Source organism: Callorhinus ursinus, unplaced genomic scaffold (assembly GCF_003265705.2).
Source record: "Callorhinus ursinus isolate GAN/ISIS: 27379988/994484 unplaced genomic scaffold, GSC_fseal_2.0 scaffold11, whole genome shotgun sequence".
Taxonomy (NCBI): domain Eukaryota; kingdom Metazoa; phylum Chordata; class Mammalia; order Carnivora; family Otariidae; genus Callorhinus; species Callorhinus ursinus.
In genome coordinates this window covers 26,656,428-26,675,440 of record NW_027397073.1, presented here as the reverse complement: position 1 = coordinate 26,675,440, position 19,013 = coordinate 26,656,428, and the positions used below count along the sequence as shown (strand labels likewise).

Sequence of the window (19,013 nt, the reverse complement as noted above, 5' to 3'; positions counted from 1 at the left end):
TGCAGTTTAGAAATTCAGGCTCTTTCTGGCACAACCTGGGTTCAGGAGGAAATAGGAAAGTTCTTTGTTCCCCAGATCTAACCCTGGTTGACAGTCTATACTAGAGCTTTGTATCATTTGCTTGAGCCGAACAGAGGTACTGAACCTAGTTAAAAAGAAAATGTTTCTGGAAAAGGTAGCTCGATGAAGCTGTTCTGACACACACACACACCCTACAGTTATCAAGGGACTTACCAACTATTTTCTGAGAACACATTATGAGGGGATTTGGGGATGGAAAACATGTGGACACTTGGAACTTTTAGCAAAAATCATGAAGCCTCCACTGTTAGGAGAAATGAAGAAGAGAGGTGCCAACAAATTTACCCACTATACAGACCCATCGCTCACGCCTGAGAGCCTACCATGAAAGCCTAATTTCTTTGGCTAAATGCTTCTCTGTTGAAAATGTAAGCTATTAGGACCAACAAGTTAATCCCTCACTAGTCATTTATAATCAGCGCAAATGAGTTTGTCACATTCCTTACAACAGCTCCTGGAGAACAGGTGTGATATGGAGAAGGATAGGCAGGACACAATGCCTCCATGATGAGGTGTGTTCCCCCTCAACCTCAGGCCTTTGCACACACTAGCATTTTTGCTTGGAAAGCCCTTCAGCAGGTGTTCCATCTGCCCCGGTGGCTTCTGTTTGTCTTTCTGCACGAGACTTTGGTATCACCTCTGGGAAGCCCTCCATGACCCTTGCCCCTGATCCCCAGCTAGGTAAAGCACCCTCTTCTGGGCTCCCCAGCTCCTGTGCAGACCTCTGTCAGAGCTTCACTGTCATTGTTCTACTAGAATGTCAGACTCACAAGCACCCAGGGTCATTTCTCCATCCTAAGACTCTAGGCCAAAGTTGGCACACAGAAGATGGTTGCCAAACACACGTGGGAAGGAACCCAAGGGCATCTGAGATGCACAGCCCGAAGGTGAGGGGCATGAGGCAGCAGCAGCAAGACAGAGGGCCTCTGAGTCATGCTCCCACACAGTTTTCGAAAGTGCTGACCATAGTGCCCGGTCAGGTTTTCCCAGACCTCCTTGAGGGAGGAGGGGCAGAGCCAATTCAGGCATTGGGAGGAAATACTTTGTCTGGACAGAAAGTGACACATGGTGGAAAGGACTTGCATTGACTAACATTTGAAATGTCAGCCAAAGAAAAGTGAGAGCCTGACCAGGGCCCAGGACCTGAGCCAGAATTTGAGGAAGGGCAAGGGAAGTGGGATGTGGGACTGGGAGATGGGAGGGATGCCCTGACTCACCCAGGATGTCACTGGTCTTGACTGAGACAGTGTAGGACGTCCACTCCATCATCTCCTCCCCATCAATGACAGCACACATTTCACACACAAGGGTCTTCTTGCCCTTCCGCTGGGACAGCCAGTCTCCATAGTAGAACATGGTCAGGTCTCCAGTATTCATGTTCTTCAGGAGGATCTGGGTAAGAGGAGCCAGTGTGGGCACACCCTCCCTCACCTCCACCAGCTGTCCACCTGCGAATGCAGCCCCCTTGGCTGAATGCCAAGGACCCACGATTCCAGACCCAAGATGAATTCTTCTGACTAAGACTCTCCGGGACAAAGACCCTGCCCGGTATGCCTTGCATAGGGTCTGAAGCCCCTTAGTTTGGGGACTTGGAAATGGAAAATTCACCCAAACATGTTTCTGAGAGGTACCTGTCACTGTGCACAAAAAAAGTTTGTTGAATGAATGACAGAAAAACAGGCCAACCAAACCACTATCAGCCACAAATACCTGAAGTTAGCCAAGTTGTCCTTGGTGTGGGCACCCATATTGTTGGCTCAAGAAAAATCTGCTACTGGCTGAACAGGGGAGTGGGGGCCTGAGGGGACTCAGGACAGATAGCCTTTGGTGGCTGGGCAATTTGAGGACTGAATCAGGGAAAACAGAGTCCAAGATGGAAAAAGAGGCAGCCACCTAATGTGGGATCACAGGGCACCAAAAGCTCCTGCCATCCTGCCGGAGGTGCCCAGCATTAGAGCCTCTGCTGCCCTGGTTCTTGCTGTTCCTCGCTCAGTCCTCTCAATTTACCTCCTCCGAGAAGTACACGCGAAGTCTCTGTCCACATACTGACAGCGCATTCTGGACACAAATAACTAAAACTACATTCTCTGGTTAATTCACGCCAAAGGGCACACTGGATTACACAGGTCTGGTTCATGTTATAACCCTCTAAAGTGACATTTGCTCTTTAACCAGGTCCACCGACAACCCAAAAGAGCAGGAGGAAGGGCTAGGCTATGGGTGGAAGGAAGACATTTTACCCTCTCCAGGAACCACTCGGGCCGGCAGCCCAGGCCATCAATTCGGATCCGCATCTTGGTGAATGGAGCAATGTCCAGAATCTCCATGATGAAGGTGTCATTCTGCTCCCGCTCAAATCTGGGGGAAGAGAGTAAGGGCATGAAGTGAGGATGCTGGCTACAGTGAGGAGGCAAGGGGAGGCTCCCAGTGACTCCCCAAGAGTCTGTCTCTTGCACCCCAGATGTCTTCCTGAAAGAATGGGTGAAGTGTGTTTGGCTGATAGCAATGACCCTGAATCAGGCTCTGGGTCCTAATCTCATTCTGCTAGCCTCCTAGAGCAGTCCAAGCTTCTCTCTGGGACTTGATTTCCTCATCCTTAGTCTGGGGGCAATGATACTGGCCCTGCAATCTCATAAAACTGCCAGGAGAATCAAATGAATGTGACATCAACTTAAAATGTAAAAGGAATTCCATACCTGCAAAGCTTCAGATGAGATTCTAGGAGCGACAGGGCTGCCATGAATGGTGGGGCAGGTTGTACCCTGCTCAACTCTAGATGGTACCATTTACATTTTTCTATACACAATCTGCAAAACTAAATGCAGTGGCCTGAGATTAGGTAATGTTACCAATAACCAGTAAATGGCAGGCAAATCGAAGGTAACATTGCTTTTGTTGCTATTACTATTTTTCTGCTGAATGACCTCATCATCTCAGAGGTGCTCTATCTTGATGTCTTACTGCTCTTCCTACAGGGCTACACGTATAATGCAACCTTTAGTGCTGATTGCTTGACTGCTGACTGATTCCACATGCTGCTGCTGATAAGCCCTTGGGGGTAACGCGAGTGGCACTGAAGATAGGGCGCTGCATGGTAATTGTGCTTCCTTGTATACAAGACACACGTTTAAAACCAGAGGCCACAGCCAGCGGGCGTTGGGACTGAAAACGCTGCAAACCAAGAACTACTCCTGGTCTTAGAGGCAGTGGTGGAACAGAGACCTAATCTTTTTTAATAACTGCACTCATGTGTATTTTATGATGATTAGAAGTGAAAACATTCTCCCAGAAGTCTGCCCTAAATCCCTCCTGTTCTAATTTAAGCCCTGCCTGTCCTGGCCCTGTGGAAACTAGAAGGAGGTGTTTACAAGTTCCCTCGTCGAGCTCATATCACATACTGAGATTCTCTCAAATAATCTTTCAACTAGTTGATTCCTCACCAGGTGTATAATTTTGCAGATCTAGGGAATGTTAGAATTCTTTGCTTTGTGTTTCTCTTTAATTTTCACCCTTTGAATTTAGCCAAGTATTCCCATTTTATGGAGACTTTTTGGTGGGGCAGGTATAAAAGGGAGAAAGAAATAAGCTTTTCTTCCAGAAGACTAAAGAGTGGATGACTCTGTCCCCTCACCCTTTATTACAGGCTAGACCCCCAATTACACCTGGATGGACCTCCTTTTCTCAGGGTAAAAGGCCCACATCCAAAGCGAAAACCCCTCGTGGGGGCGCCTGGGTGGCTCAGTTGGTTAAGTGACTGCCTTGGGCTCAGGTCATGATCCTGGAGTCCCGGGATCGAGTCCCGCATCGGGCTCCCTGCTCAGCGGGGAGTCTGCTTCTCCCTCTGGCCCTCTTCCCTCTCATGCTCTCTGTCTCTCATTCTCTCTCTCTCAAATAAATAAATAAAATCTTTAAAAAAAAAAAAAGAAAACCCCTCGTGGCCCTTCATCCCTCTACGACTCACTACCCACATCTTTCCTGCTGCCCCAGACCCCCCTTAAGACACCTCAGCTGACACGCAGGAAGGCTCCTGCATTGAGGGGCCACCTCAGATCAGAGGCGGTCAGCGGTCTATGACCGCTGCATCATAAAATACACATGAGTGCAACTTTTGGCTACCCCTCAATCCATTCCTGTTCTGGTTTCCTTCTGTTCCCTGCCCCCCACCAAAGGCTGTCCTTGGGAAAGGACCTAGCACCCACTCGCTCACGGGTCTCTGTGACTTAGAACAGCCCGGAGAGCTAACCAGGGCCAAAGCTTTTGTGTGGAAAAGCAGCTATTCAATGGAAGAATTTTATTCATTGCTAAGAAGCTAAGGAAGGTTTGCGGGTAGGGAGCCTGAGAAGGGGCTGGCTGGAAGACAGGGAAGAAGGGTGTGGGGTCCAAAGCTGGCCTCACTGGGGCTGCTGCTCAGGCAGTCTGCCTTTGTGCCTGTAGAGGCGTGGTTGGGGCTCTCGGGAATCGCCGGGGTCAAAGCCTCTGCTGCAGCTTTAGGCTAGACCTAGTTGCTTCCAGGCAGGACTCTCTACACCGAGGGCCATCTAGTTCATGGCCTGTTGTCTCCAGTGACGGGCCCCCCGTCAGCCTGGTGCAGCTCTTTCCCTCTTTGGGCAGCTGTGGCCAACACCTAATACGTTTGGTTTACACTGAGCTGGGCCTTGCCTCACGGGCCCCAGCTCTGCCCACCAGAGCTAATGTTTTCATTGTCAACAGTTCGGCCACACTCGGTGCCTCTACTCCCCTCCCCAGCCCCATGCAGCAGGCCATCTGACCTCTCTTCTCTGGGCCTCCATCAATGGCATAGTAGGCGGCAGTGAAAATGAGCAAATTGCAGCCACACTCAGTGGCTCAGAGGAATCTGAAAATCCTAATATCGAGGAAAGAAATAAAATATAAAAGAATACCTGCAACCTGGTTCACTTACAAAACCCTGAAATCCAGACTAAATGGAAACTGGTTGTTTAGGGAGGCCCGCACAGGGTAGGGATAAAACGATAAAGGAAAGCAAAAAGGGATCTACCTTAAAAGCCAAGACAATGCTCACTTCTAGGGGTGGGGAGGTACAGTGAACTGGCAATGTTCGATTCTTGGCCTGGGGGGTGGCTGCATAGGTTTTGCTCTGTACTTGTTTACAATTTATGTACATATATATGTTATGCATGTTACATTTGTCATATATATATATATATATATATATATATGAACAGATGGCTGGATACAAATAAATATAACTATATTCTCTGATTAGTTGGTGCCAAAGAGGCATGAGGTTATGGGATTATATAGATCATGGAAGGACATCTATCCCCACCCATATATATTTCCTAATAAACATTAAAAAATTAAATGTCCCTGGAACTGTTGACTATTCCTTATATGACAGGGTTTTCAGAGCCATGCTCTGTGGGTCACAGCCCCTGTGGTAGGCTGACAAATAACCCCCCTGAAGGTGGCCCTTAATGCAGTCACAAGTGTCTTTATAAGAAGGAGGCAAAGAGAGATTTGACACATACACAAGGGAGAAGGTGATGTGAAGATGGAGCAGGGAGAGACTGCAAGATGCTGGCCTTGAAGACTGGAGAGACGTGGCCACAAGCCAAGGAAGTCGGGCAGCCCCCAGAAGCTGGGAGAGGCAAGGAATGGATTCTCCCCCAGAGCCTTTGAAGGGGGTGCGGCTGGGCTTGATTTCTGCCGAGTGATACTGACTTCAGATTTCTGGCCTCAGGAAATGGGAGAGAATACATTCCTGTGGTTTGAAGTCACTAGATTTGCAGTAAATTTTTATCACAACCCCAAGAGGCATGGATGGAGCACTTCAGGACGTGAAGGGGGCAGATGAGGGCAGACTGCCCTGGAACCAGCACAGAGGGAGCTCCAAGGATGGGTGAGTAGCAGGACGACCACCTCCGTGGTGGTGTCAGTGTCCACGGATGCTGACGTGCCTGGGAGGTAAAAGGCAGAGCCAATAGCCTCTGGCTCCTCAGATCCCTCCTCAGGGACCATTAAGATAAGTGAACACGGTGCATGCCCCCATGAGATATAAGGAGGCAACAAGATATAAGGTGGAGCTCAATCCACCTGCCTGCATCCATATTGCATGAGCATCCTTGCCGTGGTTTGAATGTAGACCACAGTCAAATAAATCTCAAACAGATTCTAAATATCTGTCATCCTCAATGCCAAGATTAGGCCCCGTGCATGTTCAAATCCACCAGTGCCCTCGTAAAGCATGGCCTCCAGGTTGAAGATGATGTGTCAGGACAGCTGACCCAGCAGTGGGGGCTGGGATTTTTCCAACTGCCTGACCTGGGGGCCCTCAAATGCAGCCTGCCTTCTTCTTGTGTCCCCTGAGACTTGCCTCCAAGCCTGACTGAGGGAAGGACTCAGCCTCCCCACCCACTCCCATGCCCTTGAAGTCCCCAAAGATGGGCCCCTTCCATTCTCAGAGCTTTAATGCTAACCAGGTAGTGTGAGGTCTAAGTGATAAAGAGACAAAACTCACAAGCTTATCAAAGGCCTGGCCACAGTTACTGGCCTAAGAGTTCCCACCTGCCTCCTAAAATGGCAACTGGAACCCCACTGGGCTCTTCCCTCTGCTGGCATTCCCTTGGGCTCAGCTCCTCATCTTTGCACTGAAGGCTTATGAAAGCCATGGGGACATTCTGTTGGGCAGACCCACAGAACTCTGAATTCCCTTTGCTTCCAGACCGAGGAAACTTCCTTGTCTCTACTGGGCCTGGGAATGATTCCTTACAGGCACTTACTTCCCTAAAAAAAGCCACATACCCTTGTCAGCTTCCCCTAATGTAAACATCTTACATCACCATGGTCCAGGGAACGAAAGCAGGAGATTCACAAGGATACAATGCTATCATCTAATACACAGACCTTACAGTAAACATTTTTAAGTGATGGAGGGAAGGAAGGAGAGATGGAAGGAAGGAGGGATGGAAGGATACAGGGAAGGCAGGAAGGAAGGCGCGTGCTCTGGGCTGAGGTGATCAAGGAAGGCTTCCTGGAGGAGGTAGATTTGAGCTGGCCCCTGGAAGAGAAAGGTCCTGAGACAGAAGGGACTGGATGAAGGGCATTCCAGGAGGGAGGAATCACATGGATAAAGCTGTGGAGGCTAGAAGGCCCTAAGGAATGAGGGGAGAGAGTGAGGGAAGCAGTCTGATTGAGGCAGGGTGGGATTAGAGGCTGGGGGACTGGATGTGCAGAGGGGTGAGGGGCGGAGGCCGTCTCTGGATACCTGGCCTTCTTTTTGTCCAGCTTCACTTCCTCTGTGCTGCCATTGATGCCGTAAAGGGTCATGAAGATGTTGGAGTCAGTACCACCGCCGACCACGTCACCCGTCCACACTGTCATCTCATAGAGCACCTGCCGGGAGAGGGATGCGGGCCCTGAGCCTTGGCCTGCCTCACTCTCCCCAGGGCAAGACGCCCTCCAAGCCCTGTGGCTCTGAAAAGAGCCCTTCTCCTAATCAACTGCTAATGCCTGGAGAACACGAGTCGGGCCTTGTCCCTCTGTGTCCTTGGCCGTGTCCAGTCCGGTGCTAGAGAGGAGTTCAGTCTCTGAGAGAGAACACGTGTGCACCAGAAGCAAGACTGAAAGCCCCGAATTCCCCGGTTTCTTTGTCAACCAAACCCCAGCCTGAGCTCATGTAATTGAGCAGCATGTGGTGGCAGGACGGTGGCTTTTGGAGTCATCCAGCACGCCACTTGTTCCCCGGGCCTGCCACCAGCCAGCTGTCGAACTTGGACAGGCCCCCCCCCCCCCCCTGGCCAGGCTCTGCTTCCTTCCCCCGAGAAACAGGGATAGACGTCTGGTGGAGTGAGGGCTGCAGACCGTTCAGCAGTGCAGTGAGAGCCCATGCCAGGCCTGCCACGTGCTGTGGGTCAGCAAGCACAGCCCCAGGTCCATCCCCACGTCAGGCACAGCCGGCATACGCTGTGAGCACCCGTGAGCAGTGACGTTTGGAGGACACACGTTGATTCCATGATTTGCTCTTCAGGTTGGGATTTTGCCCTTTTGCCTGAGGTTTGTTCCAAAGAGGAAGTGTTCATCTGTCTCCACTGGAGGGGGGAGGGGGCAGCCTGCTCTTCCCTGCACGGTGCCCTCACTGGTTCTTTCTCCAGAGGCAGCCTGTGTGGCAAGAGAGGCCACCTTTACCTGTGCTCTGGAGAGTCCTCTGGCTTCTTACTCCATTCCCTCTTGCCAGGTGCCCAACGACTAGCATAGGTCTCGGATGGCTCAGGAGAGGTTTGCACACTTGGCCACGGAAATGCCAGGCTGACCATCTCCTCTGAACCCAGCTGGCCCTTCCCTTCTCCTGAGACTGCAGCACTGCATTCTTACCCGGTCCCCCCTAGCCAGAAGCCCTCGAACTCAGAACCCAAGTTATTTGTCACAGTGATCATGTTCCCGACATTGTGCCTGTTGGGTACTGGGTGCTCTTCAAGCAGCATCTCGGATCTTCACCATGATACCATGAGGTTAGGAGTGGTCTTTGCAGGCCTGGCCCAAAGGACAAGTTCAGTACTTGTTTGCCAAGGTAATGATTGAAGAGCCTCTTGCTTTATCAGGAAGATCCTCTCAGACCTTAACACGGTATCGTGGTGGCAGGAGGAGCTACTGGGAATGAAGGCAGGAGCCTGATGCTTTTTTGCTCTTATTCAGACAGGTATGAAAAATAGAAAGATCAAAATGAGTGCTTTGGTGACCCCATGGAGACTGGCCCCTTAAGGCTAGTCCCTCCAGACTGTTGTGCTCTCTGGGCCCATCTTTCTCTCCTTTACACAGACACATCTCTTTTTAGGTAATAGGTTGTTTCCAGAAAGAGACACAGAAACGGAGCTTTTGTAATTCTGGTCTGATATCTCCTGGGGAGATGGCCAGTCCAAAGAAGCCTGTGGTTCTTTGCAAAGTGATAAACCTGTGTTCTTTTGTAACATGAATAATAGGGGCGTGGGTCTGCATTTCCACAGACTAGAGGGCTTGGGGGAGATACAGCTGTACTGAGTGGGGTGTGCATGTGTGTGTGTGGGGGGGGCGACACGCACACAGACACACTCTCGCCCACATGCATGCTGGGAACTGGGTCAGGACAGAGGTCCCTGGATGAACTGTGTGCTCACCCACACCATCCGTCTGGCCACAGATGGAGATGTCTGGGTAAGTTGTGGGGGGGGTGTATCTATGCTATAGAAAGTTCTGCTTTCTGGCTCTCAAGCAGGGGAGGGGCAGGCATCCACACTCCTGCCTGTCAAGGTTCTCAGAGCCCCAAACTCAGCCCTTCCTTCTGTTTCCATATGCAATATAAGCAGGGCACACTCAGGTCCAGGGTGATTTCTTCTTATCTTTGTGAGACACCTTCTGACCTAAATCTATAGCCCATTGGTTTGGATTCAGGAAGAGAGATGCGGGCTGGAGCATCCTGTTGACTCCACAGTTTTTCGGAGGGAAAGAGAAGCCTGTAGGGTCGCATGAACCAGGGCCATCTGAGCCACCAACTGGCCATGTATCCTTGGGCCCAGCACTCAGGCACCCAGTGCTGACTTGTGAGTTCACACAACTTTGCCCCTGGTCATTTGACCAGTTAGAGATGGAGCCAGGACAGGAGCTCAGAGCTCCTGCCTTAAAGAGGGTCTCGTGCACGCAGCTCTCACTGTACTGCAAGATCCTGAGGCACATGGTATCCCAAATGCTATCTTTCCCCACCACTGTCCTTGGGTGTTGAGGTGTTTTTCTCCTTTAGAGAAAAAACAAAACAAAACAATCTATGCAGAGCTTGCAAAACTCTTCACAGACTGTTCATGATTTCATTTGTTCTCATCAAGATCTTACCTGGAACAGGATGGAAAGCGTTACTTCCGTGGACTGTATGAGAAGACCGAGGCGATGTGGCCAAGGTCACACAGCAGCAGACCCAAAGAGACTTGAGTCTCTTGGCTCTTAGCAAAGGGTGTCTGGCTGGTATACCAGGCTGCAGCTCCTGCCAGTGGCCCAGCGACGAGTCGCCTGCTTCCCTCACTTCTGTCTCCCCTTCTGCTCTCCCACCCCACCCTGCATGGCCCTTGCCATGCCATATGCACACCCAGGCCCCTCTCTATACCTTCTTCCCAATATTCACCACCGTGGCGTCCAGGAGGTCGAAGACGCGGGAGGTGACACCGTCGCCTCGGTCCTTGGCAAGCCAGCAGTTGCAGCGCAACGTGTACTTGGTACCCTGGGTAGGCACAGCCAGACACAGCTCCTCCACCAGCCAGCAGCTCTCGGGGGAGGCCCCATCGTGGCCCAGCTGGGAGGGGACACACCAGGGCCGTGAGGGCCTGGGTAAAACTGGGAAAGAAGCCCTCGCCACTCAGCCTCCCCTTCCCTGTTCTGCACCCTCCTTCCTCGGTGCTTCCTCCTAATGTGCTCTGTGCACCATGACCCAGGTCCCTCCAATGGAGGTGAGGAGGTTTTGCAGATGAAATAGAGGTCTCTAATCAGATGATTTTGAGTTAATCAAAAGATTATTCTGGGTGGGCCTCACCTAATCAGGCAAGCCCTTTAAGAGAGGGTCCAGATGTTAGAGATGGGAGAAGTCAGAGAGATTTGAAGCAGAAGAGATCATGTCTTATTGGCCTTGACAAAACAAACTGCCATGTTTTGGAGAAGGTCATGTGACAGGGGAGGCCTGCAGCCTCTAGGAATTGGCGGCCTCGGTCTTACAACTGCAAGGAAATGGATTCTGCCAGAGACCGGTGAACGTGGAAGAGGACCCCCAGCCTCAGAGGAGACCACAGCCCTAGCAGCTACTTGATTTCAGCCCAGTGAGACCTTGGGAAGAGGACCCAGCTAACTCACATCTGGACTCCTGACCCGGGAAACTGGGAAATAATGTATCTATGTGATCTTATGCTAAGTTTGTGGTAATTTGTTACATAGCAACAGAAAACTAACACACCAGGCATCCCCATTAGGTGGGTGGAAAACTGAGACCTGGCAGGGCAGTGGCTCATTCAAGGTCACCTAGTTGATGGCAGAGGCCAGGGCACCTCCCCCCATGACCTGGTCTGAGGTGGGGCTCCAGGTCAGTTACTCTGCCTGCCCTCTACACCTCCACCTACTATGTCCTGGTTGGCTCCTTCCTTCCCTGGGGGTGGGCGCCATCCCAGGACCCGGGGACCAGCACCTCTATTTTCTTGATGATGCCCACATCCAAGCCTGCAACATAGAATTCCTCCACGGAGCCACAGCTGAAGCCCTTCTTCCCCCGGGGGAAGTCCAGCCAGATGCGGTTACTGTGCTCGTCACCCTCCCCAATGAGCAAGATGAAGGCCCGGCTGTCGGTGGCCGCATCCTTGTGCTTTCCGGTGGTGACCGACACATGGTAGGGAATCACTGCAAGAGATCATGGGGCCAGGTGGACACGGGTGGGCTCACAGACTTGGAAATGACTTTTGGAGAGCACAGATCTCAGCTCCCTGCCTCTGAGACAAAGTGAAACAGAACTTTCCAGACCGGTGAATGATCTTTGGGGAGCATCTACTCTCCAGGGAATGAGAGATTGTTATCTCCCAAGTGAAGATCATCCTAAAAGAGCATCCTTGCCACTTCTAAAAGCCCTGCTGACCAATGATCTCAGTTGTACCTAGCACTCCCATGTGAAGTAGAGCAAGACCAACAGCCTTTCTGTAGTCAGCAAAAATAAGGTTGGAAAAAACAAGGTCTCACGGAAAGTAGGAATTTGGGGAAGAAAAATAGAATAGTATTATATGTATAACGTGGTAAATGAAAGCTCTAGAAGGCATCCATTTCCAAAACAGACCAGAATAATCAGTATAAAACCTTGCTCGGGTAGTGCAGCGCAGAGTTCTAGTTGCCCAGCAAGTGCCCATTCTTCTTGCAGCTAGGGGTGCTTCATAAAATGTAAGCAGACATTGTTGGGTGGGTTTCCGGGGAAATTTCTGACTCATCTGGGAAGAGCACCCTTTTGCCCCTTACCCTTCCATTCGTTCTGCTTGGAATGTGGATGCAATGGCTGGAGCTCCAGCAGTCATGTAGGAACCATGGACAACCTTTAGGATGGAAGTCCCTGACTTCACTGGAACCTGCTGTATCAGTCCCTGTTGCCTACCTTTGAACTTTTATGTGAGAGAAAAGAAAAATCCTCATTTGTTTAAGCCACTATCTTGTCTCGGTCACTTACAGTTACTGATACAAGTTGGAAACCCTTTCCTGGGATCATCTTCCTCAATATCTTGGGAGACAATGTTCTGGTATAGGCTATAGGTAATATGGTTATAGGTTGTACAATTTGTATCTCTTTGAAAGTTTCCAAACTCGCCCTTCCTGGCTGGAATTACCAGCATTGTAATTCTGCACCTGCCCACAGCCTTATTTCATCTTTACAGGAAGCTTCCTTGGCCTTTCACAGTTGATCATAGTGCTTAATTCAGGAGGAGCACTTTCTTGTGGGTCCTGTCATTTATTCACAGAGTGAAAAGGTAGAATATAAAATGATTGGCTCTCTCTGCCCAGCCCCAGGGACACCCCCCCGCCCCGCCAACGTGGACTCCTGGAGGGGAATAGAGTGGTTGTCACGCTCTATACTTAAGACAGCTGAACAGATAGGCAGTGACCTTAAATGTCAGATAAACAAACACAGAACTGCTTTATCTCAAAAATCTGGTTGGAAAAACGAGCTTGTCAGGGCATTACAATATCGTTTTATGGAGGAGGGAAGAATTGAGGCCAAAAGAGTGACTTGTTGACGGCTACATATATTCTTGTCAGAAGCAGAAATGGAACTTAAATCCCATAAAGCCATCTTAGGACATTTTCCCCTTCCTCACCACATCACACTGTGCCTTAGGTCTGCACGGCTGAAGTCTTCCATGTGGTGCTCTACTGATATGCAAGGGGGTCCTCACTGTTGCTGTTGATTTCTGTCTGATGAGAACTGTCCCAGGCGCTCGGGGCTGAACCTACACCCTGCGAGTCCGGGCGAGGGCAGAGTATACCACGATGCCCTCCTGGTGGTGGGTCAGTGGATTAAGGGCATCATTCCCCTAACTTCTCTTAGCCTTTGTTCCCCCTTCTGCAACAGGGCTGACGGCTGCCCTTTGCAGGTTGTTGTGGGGATGGAAACAGGCGGTCTGAGTGAATTATAAAGCATTAGGTAGAAGTCAGATGATGGTGGGGCAAACGCACGGCCTGTCCAAGAATCGCTTAAACACATGTCCAGGCGCCTGCCCCTCTTTCTCTGAGTTCCCTGCCTGGCTTACCTGGGCCCTCCTGCACGTAGCCCACCATGGGCCCCGTCACTGTGGCGATGTCCACGTCGGCCATCTTGGAGCTCAGGGCGATCTCCCAGAAGTCAGCGGGGCTACTGCAGTTGCTGCTTCGGTCCCCAGTGTACTCCTGCCCAGAAGAGCCCAGCCCTGCCCACTACAGCTCTGGCACCTTCTGCCAGAGTACGAGGCACGAGGATGGGGGCGAGCCGTGGCTGAGCCAAATCCCCCCACCCCGCACCGCCAATGCCTTTCCTGCACCTTCTCGTAGAAGAGCCTCTCGAGCCGCCCGTCTTCCTTCTTCAGGGACAGCCAGCGCCCGCACAGGAACAGGAACTCGTCCTCGTTGGTGTCATTCCAGATCTCCACCTTTTCCACATACCAGTCTGCACACCACTTGGTGTTGTCGTGGCGGAGCTTGATCTTGTAGATGACACCCAGGTCAGCAGCCTCGATGATGAATGTGTCCGCCTGGGGAGTCCAGATGTTGGGGACTGGGTGGGGTGCGCCCCACCTCCACCCACGGCAACCCTGACTGTCCGGTACCTTCTACCTCACTCAGCCTTTGGGCTGAACAGACTTTCCTAGCTGGGAGCCCTCCAGGCACAAGTCCCTAACCCAAAGTGTTGGGTATTCCGCGGCCTCCCTTTCACCATGGCCCCATTTTGCAGGCCCGTTCCTCCTGGGGTACACCTTGTGGATGTCCGGAAGATGGAATGTGAGTGGGTATGAGGCAGACAAGGGTGCTCAGCCTGGTCCTGGTACCTGGATGTCCTTGGTTATGTTGAGTGTCAGCATGAATTCAGGTGGGAGGCTGGAGGGAGGAATGGGAGGGGGCTTGAAACACCCAGGGGGAAGCTGGGAGGCCTTCAGAGGAGCCACTGGGCCAGGCCAGGGAGAGGAGACAGCAGGGAGAGGCTCTGATGGAGGCCAAGCCGAGGAGAGCTCAGGGACACCATCTGGAATGCAGGTGCAGGCAGGTTTTCTGTGGGGTGTGATGTAAGGCCCTCTAGGTCCCTGATTATCCCTTCAGTAAAGGGTTGTGACCCTCCCAGGTGCTTGGATTCTTTTGGGATTGCTCAGTGAGATGTAGCGTTCTAGGCCTTGGGTGAGGTGCGGTTAAAACACAGGCTGAATGTGGCCGGCAGGAGCCTAGGGCAGGAGAGTAGAGGCTGGTGGTCCTGAGTTACAGCACTTTTCTTCCAGATGATGGAAGATGTGCCGAGTCACTACAGAGTGCTAGGAACTCAGACATAAATACAATGAGGAAGCCTCTGCCCCTCCTGGGGACCTCCCAGCCCAGGGCAGGGGGAGGAGGAGGTGGGTAACTACGGTCCATGTGCAGAAGTAGCCACCTGTCCGTGGACTAGAGGCAGGGCTGGGAAGATTCTTCAGGTAGTGGCATGAAGCTAAGGATGGGGTGGCTGGGCCTTTTGGCCCCCGGGCAGGTCAGTCTGCGGGTGGAGGAGACTGCAGGTGAGCCATGCACAGCTGACTCGGCAGGCCACAGTGCTCTGACAAGTGGCTAAGATCACTAGGGCAGAAACAGGCACAGCCTATGACCTAGCAATCCCACTTCTTTGCTTTTGTCCTGAGGGGACGCCTTTTTATGTGCACAAGGATTTTCACTGCAGGATAATTTTTACAGTGGAAAGCTAGGAGCCATCCGCCGTCCAGTGCTTGGGGAATGGCTAAGTAAGCGTGGCGATATTGTGTGTAGAATGTCACGTGTGTGGTGGTTACGAAGGACGAGCCAGTTCCATCTATGCTTGAATATCCTGACATAGAAAGATTTCCAAGGTACTCCCCTGTGCATTCTGTGGTGGACACTTCACACAGATTGGCCGGGTGGGCCACAAAAGGTCGTGAATCCTGCAAAGGGCTCAGGCCAGATCTGGGATCATGGAGAGCCCCCGGCGGGCTGCATGACTGTCAGCTTTGGATTCGTGAAATGAGGAGGCTCCAGCGAGGGGCGGGGAGGGGGGACAGAGCAGGGAGCCCAGGTGGTTCAATAAGCCAGGTCAGCTAAGGAAGGGCTCAGGAGCTGACAGGGCTGATCTAGGAGCCGTGTAGAAGGGAGAATCTCCAAGACCTGGCTTTGGGCTGGAAGTGGGTGGGTGGGTGCTCATGGGGGGGGGGAGGGTGGCAATGGGCACTTCTGTATTGTGGAGGAAATGGTCAGAGAAATGGAAGCTGCTAGATGTTCAGCAGTGAACTTAAAGTCACATAAACCCTCCAGGAGTAAACCAGAAGTAGCTCTAGCTCCCTTGATAGGAGGGAAGGAAGAGAAAGGGATGGGTAATAGAACAGGGCAAAGGTTTTCCTTACAATGTAACAATAGCTAAGAGAGAAAAAATCTGACTCTGAGCCCAGAAGGGAATGGATTGCATGGCCTTCATTTATAAGTTCATTCACTAATGTGCTCTACAGGTATTTGCTGTGCCTACAGCCTGGCTCCGTGGATCTGGCCACAAAGAAACAGGGATCTGTCAGCTGTGTGCTGCACGCTGCTGTCTTACGGTGCATTCTCCACGTGTCCGCCCAGGCACCACTGAAGGCAGGGGAAGGTGAGCTCCCCCATCCTCAACAACACTCAGTACTAACAAAGAGCTAAGCAGTTCAGATGTTTTAATTCAGTGAACTTCTTTTACGGTGGAAGAAACAGACACAGAGATGTTAAGTAACTTGCCCAAGACCACACAGCTAGTCAGTGTCAGAGCCAGGATGTGAATTCAGGTGGTCTGGCCCTGGCCACAGGTCTGGCCCCTGAACGGCACTGCCACATCCCAGCATACGTGAGTGAGCTTGATAATCGTGTTCCCAGGGTAGCGTCGGGGACACCACATGAGTCATTTGACCTCTTAGCATTCCATTTTGTCCAAAATAGTTAGGCCTCCTATTAGCTACCTTACAAGTGCAGCAAACAGTTAACATCTCACATACGTGTGTGTGTGTGTGTGTGTGTGTGTGTGTGTGTGAAATTATCCCCCCCCCACCCCGATACAAAGTGTTCTTCCATCTCTTGTCCTGTTTGTCAGCCCAGGGGTCTCAGTAGCCATCACACTGCTATTCCCACTTCAGAAGCAGTAAACCAAGGCTAAAGGTAAATAGTTCCTACCTGGATGATGGAACAAATGAATGGGCGCCCCAGGGCCTGACTCCCCCGGGACCTTGAGGCCAGGCTGGGACTCCTTCCAGATGGCCTGGCTCATGCACCAGCCAGCTGCAGACCCGCTTAGATGCCGCTGCTATCCTTGCCCCAGAGCAAATTTCCTTCTCACAAGTAGCAAATGTTTCCGTGCCAAGGATCACGCCTAGCTGAGGGTGGGGCTTAAGGAGACCCCTGCTAAATACCCACTGGTCAATGCAGGAAACCCCCACGTGTGCGTGGCCATGGGCAAGACCACAGATCGGGTTACCTTGCTCTGATCACCCTGAAGCTACAGCCTGGCCTGTGGGGAATTCTGGCAGAGTTCGGTGAACAGAGAGAAGGGAAGGAGGCTGAGGCTGAATGAAGGGGGTGAGGCAGAAGGGGCGCCGGAGACTGCTGAGCCACAGTGGGAGAGGGGGGCCGAGCTGCTGGGAAGGAAGTCGGGACAGATGCCTTCCTTTTCCTAAAACCACAGTATGTCAGAGCCCTTTGCCTAATAGAGGCTTTTCTTGGCACCCCAATAGGTAGTCCAGGTCCAGGTGCACTCCAACTGGGGCAGTGGGGTACTTGCCTGCTCCTCTGATCCCTCTGTGGCTCCCATGGGCCTCGGTGCTGCCCAGAGCTCTGCACAGCACAGCTTAGCCCATTCACATCAGGCTCCTCATTTTATAGACGAGGAAACCAAATCCAGAGAGGGTCAACCAGATCAGGAGCTGTTGGTAGGGGCAGCTCCCGCCACTCTGGTGACCCGCCCACAGTGAGCTGACTTTTCTGATGATTTCTCCTGACCCCCCAGACAGCCAGCAACCTGGGTCTCAAACAGTCCTCAGACAAGCCCTACTCTCTGCTCTACCTCCCCCCCCAGATCAGGACCCAGGGCCCACGCACAGGCTCAGAGAGGGGACCGGCCACTCTGCAGGAGGAAGTGCCAAGGGTAAATGCCCACACAAGGGAGCACGACCCTGCACAAGGTTCAGGGACAGCCTCTGGCACCAAGAGGAGCTGACCCCAGGCCACTGGACCCAGGAGGGGAGGGGAAGGGGTAAACTCTGTGTGCCCTACGTACTGTTCCTTTCTCGAACTTGTTGGTACGGTTCTCTGACTTGCCAAGGTACCGCTCCCCGGTGTCCCCCAGATCTCCATAGATGGTGATGTAGACCTTGGCGTCCGTCCCTGCCCCGGGAACGTTTCCTGTGAAGATCTGCACCGAGTACAGCACAACTGGGCGGGTAGTCAGACCGACGGACGGACAGATGGACAGACAAAGGGAAGAAAAGAATGGCATTGCTTTAGGATGGAGGGAACTGGATTTGTAGGAGGTATTAAGCCCTCCTTGGGGCCCCAAGGAGGAGTTAGCATCTGCCTTTCATTTGTTCACTTGTGCACATTCTGCTACAAATCTGCAAGGATTCACCGGTGGGGGCAGCGGGGGAGGGAACGTCTGCCCACCCGATCTGGACACGGCTGTCCTCTAAGACCCGGAGGATGGAGGCTTCTCCCAGCAGCTCTCAAACCATCCACCCATCTAGCTGCCTGCGCTTTGGGGGTGGGGGGGGCGATGCAGGAGATGGCCCGACATGTATGTGCGCTGTGGTCACTACATCTACCTGCCCTGACATGTGACAATAGTATGCCTTCCCCTTTGGGGGTTCCCAGGACCCACACCAGTTGCTTCTAAACAGTCTTTGGAAAAAAAATCAAGTATTTTTTTGAAAGTATAGCTTCCCCATAGTGTCCATGTCCTTATTTTTATTTATTCTTCAGCTCCCTGCCATGCGGCACCTGCCCCCCAGTGACCACCACCCTCTCCTTCACCCGCTCTGGCCTGTGGCAAGGGCTCTGTGAATGCTGGTGTGACAGTTATTAAAAATTATTAAGGAAAATAAAAACAAACGTGGTCTTGTCTTTGTTTTGCTGCTGTGGGCTCATCAAGGAAGAATAAGGTATCTCCTTTTCCAACCTCCACCCCAGGGGGAAAGGCGAGCTGTGCATTTTTACAAGGCGAAGAATTCTTTGTCTCCTCTCCATATGCCTTTGTCCCAAGAGCTTTGGCATTTCAGGCCAAGAAGAGGGGACTTCGCTGGATGATCCCGAGAAGAAGGATGGAAATTGTGGCTGTGAGGTGAAGGGTGGGAGTGGCCAGACCGGGAGGAAGGTTCATGTCCCCAGCCTGCGAGGGGGGCGAGGGCTCGGGAGTCCCCTGGGCTGGCAGGGACCTGTACTCGGAGTCCCTACAGGGAGATGGCTGCGGGGTTATCTGGGAACTTGAAGCAAGGAGGCCTCATGGCCAAAGAGCGAGTCTCAGGAGGAAGCTGAAATGTTTCTGGCCACCTAGAGAAATGAGGCCTGTGTGTCTGTGGAGAGCCAGCAGCCCCTGTCACCATGTGGCAGGAGGACACCGGTGTCCGTGGTACCCGCCCTGGACTAAGGGCCAGGCCCTTCCTGAGGCTCAGGATTCTCATGAAACCCAAAAAGAGAGATTCTCCCTCCTCGTCGTGACTGAGATG

The 19,013-nt window shown here is 52.0% G+C and overlaps 1 protein-coding gene and 1 long non-coding RNA gene across 3 annotated transcripts in view; one reads left to right on the top strand and one right to left on the bottom strand.

Annotated features, from left to right (window-relative positions):
• Positions 1-19,013, bottom strand: part of LOXHD1 (lipoxygenase homology PLAT domains 1) — a 149,374-nt gene that overhangs the window by 20,892 nt on the left and 109,469 nt on the right. The window contains exons 29-36 of one of the 2 annotated variants that reach the window (XM_073897971.1): positions 17,573-17,727; positions 13,617-13,826; positions 13,350-13,485; positions 11,255-11,463; positions 10,190-10,375; positions 7,328-7,455; positions 2,322-2,439; positions 1,299-1,473 (exon numbers count right to left, since the gene is read on the bottom strand). In XM_073897971.1, coding sequence (XP_073754072.1) covers positions 1,299-1,473; positions 2,322-2,439; positions 7,328-7,455; positions 10,190-10,375; positions 11,255-11,463; positions 13,350-13,485; positions 13,617-13,826; positions 17,573-17,727 — 1,317 coding nt within the window. The remainder of the gene's footprint in view (positions 1-1,298; positions 1,474-2,321; positions 2,440-7,327; positions 7,456-10,189; positions 10,376-11,254; positions 11,464-13,349; positions 13,486-13,616; positions 13,827-17,572; positions 17,728-19,013) is intronic. The other variant, XM_025886803.2, reaches the window with a different exon arrangement.
• LOC141373730 (uncharacterized) lies at positions 13,413-18,378 on the top strand. Its single transcript, XR_012380023.1, has 3 exons — positions 13,413-13,796; positions 15,786-15,922; positions 17,642-18,378. It is a non-coding gene; the product is annotated as an uncharacterized lncRNA (long non-coding RNA).